The following is a 9,340-nucleotide window of genomic DNA, read 5'->3' as shown; positions in this document are numbered from 1 at the left end:
GTAATCCCATTCATGAGGGTGGAGCTCCCATAACCTTGTCACCTCCCAAAAGCCTCACCTCCTAATATCATCTCCTTAGGGATTAAGTTTCAACATATGAATTTTGTCGGGGCGGGGATGGGGTGGGCAGGGGATGGGACACGTTCAGGCCATAGCAGACATCTAGTGTGCTATGATAGTAAATGGATGCAAATTGACTGTAGAGTTTGTTAGAACAGTGCTGCTCCAACTTCCATGTGCATATAAACCACTTGAGAGCCTTGCTACAAATGCAGGTTCTGATTCACTGGGTCTGGAATGGGGTTTGAGATTCTGCATTTTTCACCAGCTTAAAGCTAATGCTGATGAGGCTGGTCTTGGACCACACTTTGAGTAGCAAGAATTTAGAAAATGGCAGCTCTTCTGGTCAGTCAGCCCATACCATATAGGAGCCACTTTGTTTCTCTTTGATATGTTTCTTATTTGGTTGAAAACCTGCAGAGAACTCACTCAGTGCATCTTCAACAAAAAGTTAAGATTTTATTTAGAATATCATTTTAGAGACAAAATTGCAGTTCACTTTATTTAGCAAAATAAACTTAACCAATGCTTTTAAATACCGTAAATTCAAGACCTCTGGTGGGTTTTTTTCTTAGTTCCTTGCTTTTTTGCCAGTTGGAGTTTCTGTCTTCTAGCCTAACAGGCTTCTTTCCAAGTTAATGCAGCTATATTCCAAGGAAGTGTTTTATGAAATCTGAATACTCAAACACCCCTTCTGTATTTTAACTCAGCCATCATTGTATTAGATGAAACATAAGGAAAGTGACTTAGGGAAGTAAGTGCAGAAGGAAATGTGTTCCCTTCTCCCTCATATTATCTTTTCAACAGAGGCCTGGATTGCTAAATGGATTATGAAAGCAAATTGTTACTGGGAGATGATGGTCAAAAGCAAACTTAGATGGTTTTCACACCATCTGTCATCATGACTCAAAGGGAAATGCATGTCATACCATTTTTCCAGTGAAGCCACTGCTTTACACAGAAGATACACGTAGCTTCCTATTGTTATTTTCTTTTCTAACTATGTACATTTAGAAAAAAATACAACACTGTGTTAAATAGCAGGACAGCTAGCAATGGAACATACAACACTATGCTGAAAAACCACAACAGCTTGATTAAGCGGAGGAGAGAAACAGCAGATGGTCTTCATGGAGTGAAGCTGTCAGTGCCTGCCATCTCCTTAGTCTGTGACGGATCTGCACTCTGAGGGCAGGCCTTCTGAGCGCCGCCACTTTGCCAGGCGCTGCTTAAACCATTTCTGGAAGAGAGAAAAGAGCAAAAATATTTGTCACACACAGAAAAACTGAAATGCCTGTTCCCTTTCTAAAAGGTAGCCTCTGTGGCACAAGTGGAAAGGAGAGAATCAAGGGACGTGTCCATAGGGATGGCTCTCACCATGACACCTTTCCTGCCTCAGGACCTCTGCACATGTTATATTATGTTTAGAATGTTCTCTCTTTATTCTTTATCTGATGATCTCCCTGTCATCCTCACATCTCAGCTTAAACAGGACCTTCTCAATGAAGTCTTCCTTGATCACTCTGTCTAAAGTGGGTTTCCCACTCATCTCCTCACTTCCCAATTTAGTATTTTGTTACTTTCACAGAACTTTTAGCATCTGTCGTGATTTACTTGTGTATTCACTTATTTTTAATCTACATTCCCTTCTAGAATGTAAGCTCCATGAAAGCAGAGACTATATTCATCCTATCACCACTGCATCCTTAGCCCCTAGTACAAAGGTTTAAGAGTTAGAAATTAATCAATATTTGCTGAATGAATAAAAGCAGTTAAAGCATATCCTTAATGTCCCAGATAGATCTCTATGGCTGCTGTATTTCATCAATGTATGCTCAGCTCACCAAAGGCCTTCCTCATTGGTAGCAGTTGGTAAGAATTTGTTGAATAAGATTAATAGTTAACTGAGCACTGCACAGCCTCAGAGCACTCCTTGCAGATGCATGGAGTAGGCCAGCCCAATCTATCCTGCTCCAGGGCCACCAAGCAGTGAGAGAAGCTAAAGTGGGTCTACCACTTTGCTCAGAATCTCTCAGCTCCGCATGACCCAAATATTCACACCTTACAGAAGTGACCACGGATGTACAGAAGGCCCCAGATAGGATGTTTCTAGACACGGCATCATATGAGGCTTAGAACATGCCTTTATGTTGTAAGGCAGTGTGGTATACTCTTGAGAAGTCAGTGGCTGCCTTTATCTTGCTAACTGGGGTGGTACAGAGTTCCCCAAAGAGGAGAACAGGAGAACCATGCTGGGGATAGGGCCAGGGTCTGGACCAGGTTGGTCAAGAGGAAACTGGGAATAAAAAAAAGAAAGCCAGACAACTTTGAAGAGAGACTAGTGAGGAAACAGATGAGCAAGCATTGACCTACATTGGAAAGGATGAGGAGAGAGCTCTATGGGAAGTCAGCACCTCCCCCAAGCTGTGTTCTCCTGTGCTTCCCAACCATGGAGTATATTGAGAAGGATGATATTTGTGTGTCACTGGTGTGTAGGCAGGCTGTGTGGTAGGTGACCCCCCAGGGCTCTGCAGTCCTGGGCTCTGCCAACAGGAAGCTCTAGAGTAACTAATTGGCTATGCCCTAAATAGAGCACCAGTCATCTGTAAATTAAAAGGTAAGCTTAGGGTGTTTCTACTGTCCCTTCTGGTATTTCTATAATTCACCTGTTCTAGGGGTAAGGGGACGAGAAACAGGAAGAAAGCAGAAAGAGCACAGCTGTGAGATGCCAGATCTGGGATGTGCTGATGGAGACATCGGGATGGTGGGAAAGCTCTAGAGGGCTCCCCACATAGCATGGGCTGATGCCTATCCAGATACTCAGAATGAACAGGATAGGCTCTAGGAAGCTGAAAGGGAATTCAGTATAAGCCCAAGATCAGAAGAAAATGTGAGAACCACAGGGGGAGAAGGAGCAAGGCCTAGAGGAGAGGCTGTTGAGCTTGAAGGGGGTAAGGCTCTGCAGGACTGTTTTGGGCTCCACATCAATGCTAAGCTGGCTGAACAGCATGGGAACACACCTACACCTCACCCACCTGTACAGCAGAGTTTACACACTGAAATACCTTACACAGTTGTCAAGATCTTACATACCTTTACACTGGGGTGGCAGTAGAGAAAAGTAATCTAAAGACAAGGACAGCAGACTATCATGGGGAAAAACTTCTCTTTGGGGGCTACTTTCTGGGTGCCATATTTTGCTCCTAGGGATCACTACCCTTCATGAGAAGAGAGAACTCATGCAACTTTGGCAGCTTCAATTGAAATTATACTGCTAAGAGTGGGCCCATTTTCTTCTATAACCTGTGTGCATGTGTTTAGTTAACTCTGGATTCTGGTATGAGAGCAGCAAGGTTCCGGTTTCATTAATGAGGTAGCACTGTGGGGGGTTTCAAGGATACAAGGTCTGATTAAATAGGATTTCCAGTTACTAGAGCTGAATAAATGGCAGCATTGTAAAGACTGACTAATTAAAATCTGGAGGAAGAAAATCTCACTTTCTATCAGATTTCATTTAAGACAAAATGGTTGAGCTGGTCTCATTTAAAAGAGCCACCCACATCTTTACACTATGTAATGAAGCAGAATATTGATGGACCGTTACTGAAAATAACTTCAGCAGGGACATTTGTGGTTTTGTGAGTTGGTACCCAAATGCTTAACAAATTGAGCCCTAACATTGGGGGATGGGAGGAGGTTCAAGAAAAGCTCAACAATTTTTTGAAGACGCATATTTTAAATCAAGTATATATAAAATAATTTGGCAAAACCAGTTGCAATCCAACAGAAATCATTAAATACCTTGCTTGCTTTTTTCCCTGTAGAGTTGTGTCTTATCAATCTCACTCACATCAGTGCTAATTTTCCACCTGGCTTTATCCTTCTCTTCTTTGTTTCAGTCATCCACTGGGAAAGACATTCATCCCTTGCTTGCTTATAAATGAATGCCCTCATTACCCTTGCCCATTGATGGAGATTTATTTACTCTGAGTAAACAGATGATAATTAGACACTGTGATGGGAAGGGGCTGGGGCAGAGAAACACTGTTCCTGTCCTTTTCTCTAGCAACTAACATTTCATTCTTTTCAGAAAGAGACCTTTAGAGGTCTTTATTCCACTGATAAAACATCCAGTGACTAAAACCACTGGGTTCCGGGAACAAGCTCAGGACATCTAGAGGAGATAAAAATACTTGGAGACCTCCCTAAGAACCAATTCCAGTTACATTGTGCTTGAATTAGAGAGAGAGAGAGAGAGAGAGAGAGAGAGAGAGAATAGAAAGCACCAGATCATCCCAACCTCCCAGGGGGCTAAAGAAGGAGCTTTCCCAGCCTCTTCTAACACTGACTTCAGAATAAAAGACATAAGGCTGGGATTCTGTAAGTTTTCATGTAATGTAAATCTAGGAGATATTTAGATTACCGTTACGAGAAAAACCCATTCTAACATCCCAGTAAATGCAACTTAGAAAGTTATTTCAATTACAGCACCCTTCACTTTACTTTGAGTTCTTATGGGTGCCACCTCCACACCCACAGAGAATTTTGTCCTAAAGTGGGACAGTTATAAAGAGGTCAGCAAATCTCCCAAGACAGAGAATGTTTCAACTTCTTAGTCCCTCTTGTCCCTCCCCACGTATCAGCCCTGTGAATCAGTTCTGGTAACAATCTTGCAAGAGCACTGGGCAGCTCCGGCTTATTTTTCTTGTACTGAAGTATTGCTTGTTCTAGGAAAGTTAAGAATATGATTCCATTTCTGGAGGTGGGTGGTGTTGGGGTGGGTTGAAGACTCAGGCATATGAAACAAATGTTAGTTTGGCTTTGGTGACCCTTTCCCATGGAAATCAGCAACACTAGTAAGAACAGAGACAGGGGAGACTGGGTGCGATGGCTCACGCTTGTAATCCCAGCACTTTGGGAGACCAAGGCAAGAGGATTGCTTGAGCCCAAGAGTTTGAAACCAGCTCAGGCAACATAGTGAGACTCCCATCTCTACAAAAAATTTAAAAATTAGCTTAAAAATTAGCCACATGTGGTGGTAGTACATGCCCATAGTCCCAGCTACTTTGGAGGCTGAGGTAGAAGGAATGCCTGAGGCTGGGAAGCCAAGACTGAGGTGAGCCATGGGCGTGCCACTGTACTCCAGCCTGAATGACAAAGTGAGACACTGTCTCCAAAAATAGAAGAAAGAAAGAAAGAGAAAGAAAGAAAGAAAGAAAGAAGGAAGGAAGGAAGGAAGGAAGGAAGGAAGGAAGGAAGGAAGGAAAGGAAGGAAACGAACAGGGGAAGTTCAATATCAGACACTACTATATATGTATGGCCCAGCAGGCCCTAGCCTCCATGGAGAAATTATTTAAAGGGTCCTTACGAGGACTGCTATAACAAAAAATAATTTTATATGACTGAAAGTTCGTCATTGGGCATACGTTTCCAGAAGACACTTTCTTTTGTAATATTTTAAAATATTTAATATTTTATTTTATTTACTTATTTATTTTGAGACAGGTTCTCCTTCTGTCACCCAGGCTAGGTAGTACAGTGGCATGATCATAGTTCACTGCAGCCTTGAACTCCTGGGCTCAAGGGATTCTCTTTCCTTAGCCTCCAGAGTAACTGAGACTACAGGCACACACCAGCACACCTGGCTGATTTTTTTATTTTCTATTTTTTTTTTTTTGGTGGAGATGGGCAGAATCTTGTCATGTTGCCCAGGCTAGTCTGAAACTCCTAGCCTCAAGCAATCTTCCTGCCTCAGCCTCTCAAAGTGCTGGGATTATAGGTGTGAGCTACTGTGCCCAGCCAGACACTTTCTTTTTCATAGAAGATACTCTTTAAAAATATAAATGTTGTTTGAGAAGATGAAAGAAGAAATCATTCTCATTCACCAGTATCCATGGGGGTAGTGGGGTGAGAGGGGAAAGAATGGGAAATTGAAAGATGAGACCCAATCCAGTAAAGGCAAGCAGGCAGCCTGTAGTTCCTAGGAAATCTCTTTCTCTGAGCTTGCTAAGTGCTGCCTGTCTCTAAGCTCTGGGGTTCCAGATGCTTCCCTGCAGGTCAAGGCAGGAAGACAGAGGGGCAAGCCAAGCTGTGGTCACCGTAGGGAGGAAGAAGGTGTTGGTCCTGTGGCAGGAAGAGGAAGCCAGGGGCCCTGCTAAGAGGCTGACTCACCCCACATCCACTCATTTTGGGGCTGGTCTACCACTTGTTTATTTGAGAATGGCAGAAGGGGGAAATGGGAGGACAGCCTGAGAGGTGCAGAAGAACCTGCTATGCAGAGGTCTGAATTGGCTGACCTCAGTCACAGAAAAAAAGCAGGTGCCCTTTTCTTCTTCCTACCCCTAACCAGATTTTATTTCAATTTTCTGATATCATGTGAATCTTGAGGAAAGGTTGACTATAGCCTGGGAGGACTGTTGCCTAATGCAGGGGAAAGATAACACCAAGTGAGTTGTCAGTTCTTTCTTCCTGCTCATCTGGTGATTTCCATGCCTCCTCTGTGGAGACAGCATAGCATGGTGGTTAAGAATTTGGGCTTCCAGGGTTCAAATCCTGGTCCTGCTGCCTTCTAGCTGCTGTCTTGGGCAAGTATATTTAATCTTTCTGTGCCTCAGTTGCCTTATCTGGACAAGTGGGCTAATAGTATCTACCCTCACAGTATTGTTGTGACAAATAAATGATTTACTACTTGGACAGTGCCTGGAAAAATGCCTGGCAAGTATTAGCCATTACAAAGGCCAATGTAATTATGTTGCTTTATAGGTAAGGTGACTGATGGCAATTCGCCAGGCACAATCAGAGGCCGAGAAGGAGTTGGACCTCTTGTTAGTGCTGTGCCCACAATACTTCACAGCCTTGTTTTTAAAAGATAAGTTGTCTCCATGATCACTCTTCTTTTCTAAGCATAGCGTGGGATTTCAAATGATAAAATTTCAGCAGGCTGCCTTCTCAGGAGATACCAAGAAACATGAGCTGTTAGACTTGGGTTACAGTAAATCACCTTCCATTAAGTTCTGGTTTTGGTTGGTCAGACAGCCGTTTCTTTTGCTAAAAATAAATATGTTTGCCTTTCTATTTGACCTGTAAATGACAGGATCGTCTATGGACAAGCTCTCCAAAGAGTGCCTCTGGCTTAATTAGTAAAAATAATTTTGGACTTGAGGTCCAGGGTCTTGGTCCTAGGATCTACTGGATCCATTACAAGCTTCTAAACCTCAACTAAGCATGGCTCATGGTGACAGGACAAGTGCCTGATGCTCTGGTATATAAAATAGGAAAAATAAGAACGTCTCTGCTTTAGAGTTGAGGTTAGAAGTGTGAAGTGCTTTGGGGACCCACAGGAGAGATGCTAGATCAGTTCCAAGTAGTCTATCATGCTTAAAGGATTGTCTTTCCATGACCAAAGGGAAAAGAGAAGTCGGAGTTTAGACGGGTTTTAAAAGTCAGCTAAAGGCTCCAACATTGCACCTGTGGTGAACAACCACAGGTAGTGTTGCATTCTTTACCTGGCATTTTTCGGGATAATATAGGAGCATTTAAAAAATAGATAAGTCAATGAATGCACTTAGGGGGACATTGGCTGCCGCTCCTGTCAGCTGAAATGTCAGCTATCTACCGTCTTATAAAACGCCCTGAAAAGCCTCTAAACCTTAGAGCTGGGGAATTTTTTTAAAAATCGGAACCACATCTCCCTGGCTTCGTGCAGTGTGAGTTCTGCAGCTCGGGGGACGCTGCAGCGTGATGTGGTGGAGAGAGCAAGCTTCACGGCTCCTGCCATCCTGACAGCACCCTCCCTCCTGGGCTCAGCCTCCTGGTTCGCCAAACCAGAGGACAGAATTTATGGCTAGCTGGTCTCTGGGGAGCCTTCCAGCTCTGACATTCCCGCCTAGAATAGATCTTCCCGAAGGTTTCACAGACAGACCAGAGGGGACAGAGCCGGGAAGGCGAAACAGGGACAGGCGAGAGACGCTGCTCCCAACTCGCAGAGGGAGAAAGCGTGTATCCCGGGCTGCCGGGGAGAGTGGAAAGGCAAGGACTGGTGGCCACGGGGTTTCTATGCAGCTCCCGGGGAACCACAGCTGGATGGGGGTGGCGGGGAGACTGGGCGCCCATGGGAACGGGGAAGCGGGGAGGCGGCAGTGGGAGCCATGCAGGGTCTGGGCCCCCGGATGCGGGCAGAAGCGATGGGAGATCGGGGGGAGGGCAGCCCGGCGGGAGGCACAGACGACCAGGACCGCCCAGCCGCGAGACGGCTCAGCTCGGGCAGGGGTCGGGGCGCTCTGGGCGCGTGTGGGGACGCACCTGGGTCTCCTCCTCGGAAAGGCCGGCCTCGGCCGCGATGAGGCACAGCGTGGTGGAATCCGGGTGCTTGTCGACCTTGTTGAAGTTGTACTCCAGGATCTCTACCTGGTCCTCCGTGGGGCCGGTCGCGGTCTCCGCCGACATGGTCCCTGCGCGCTGCTGGGCAGGGAGAAGCGGCAGCGGTGAGCGAGGCTGGGGGCCGGCGGGACGCAGCAAAGGAAGGCGGTCGCTGCGCCGCCGGGCAGCCCCAGCCCCTGGCCGCCCCCTTCCGCGGTGCCACGGCCGCGCAAGTCCCCGGCGGCAGCAGACTGAGCGGGGGCTTACGGCTGCCCCCGACCCGGGCCTCCCTCCCCGGACGGAGCGCTGTTGCGGGCTGACTGCAGAGCCTGGCATCTGGCGCCTCCCGCGCCCCGGGGGACCCCTTGCAGCAACGCCCCCTGGATCCCTGCCTGCGACGGGGGCAAGATAGATGACTCCCCGGGTCCTCACCGCCCTCCGGCTCTAAGGAAGGAGTGAAGGAAGCGCGGGGGTGATTTTGATAAATCCCCTTAAAAGCTTCCTCCCGAAAGGGGGACCTCCCCTGGGGACAGACTTGACAGATCGCTAGGGTGGGTTCGCCCGAGTCCGCTGCTAGCCGGCCTCCTCGGTACGCGGCCTTCTGTCTCTGCAGTGGGTTGGCGCTTTGGGGCCCTCTCCAGGCAGGGCTGCACACCCCACCCTTCCTCCAAAAAAGTTACCCACAAGACAAATTACTTCTCAAAGTTGGGGAGGTGGAGGCGGTGCTTTTAATGTCTTTCCATCTTACAGAGATGGAGATAGGTCCGCAGAGAAGTGAGTTAAGGCGGGGGATTGAGCCACGGGAGAAATTTCCACCTGTGGGCTTGCACGTGCCACTCTGCCGCTCTGCAACCTCCTCCTTCAACTCCCTGTCCCCGCTCTTTCTAAGTATGCTTTAGTGAGTCCCCGGCCTGCAGTCACC

At 46.8% G+C, this 9,340-nt stretch overlaps 1 protein-coding gene across 12 annotated transcripts in view; it reads right to left on the bottom strand.

The window, feature by feature from the left end:
• Positions 1-493: 493 nt before the first annotated feature.
• HOPX (HOP homeobox) overlaps positions 494-9,340 on the bottom strand; it is a 34,537-nt gene continuing 25,690 nt past the window's right edge. For 4 of the 12 annotated variants that reach the window (XM_017849258.1, XM_017849264.1, XM_017849259.1 and 1 more), the window contains 2 exons: positions 8,362-8,520; positions 494-1,300 (listed from right to left, as the gene is read on the bottom strand). In XM_017849258.1, the coding sequence (XP_017704747.1) occupies positions 1,223-1,300; positions 8,362-8,520 (237 nt within the window). In that variant the 3' untranslated portion in view covers positions 494-1,222. Of the gene's footprint in view, positions 1,301-8,361; positions 8,521-8,810; positions 9,072-9,340 lie in introns of those variants that run through there. The other 8 variants (XM_017849263.1, XM_017849262.1, XM_017849260.1 and 5 more) reach the window with 6 other exon arrangements.

Source organism: Rhinopithecus bieti, unplaced genomic scaffold (genome assembly GCF_001698545.2).
Source record: "Rhinopithecus bieti isolate Rb0 unplaced genomic scaffold, ASM169854v2 scaffold_31527, whole genome shotgun sequence".
NCBI lineage: Eukaryota > Metazoa > Chordata > Mammalia > Primates > Cercopithecidae > Rhinopithecus > Rhinopithecus bieti.
The sequence above is the reverse complement of the archived record's forward strand: the minus strand, read 5'-3'. Positions and strand labels throughout refer to the sequence as shown.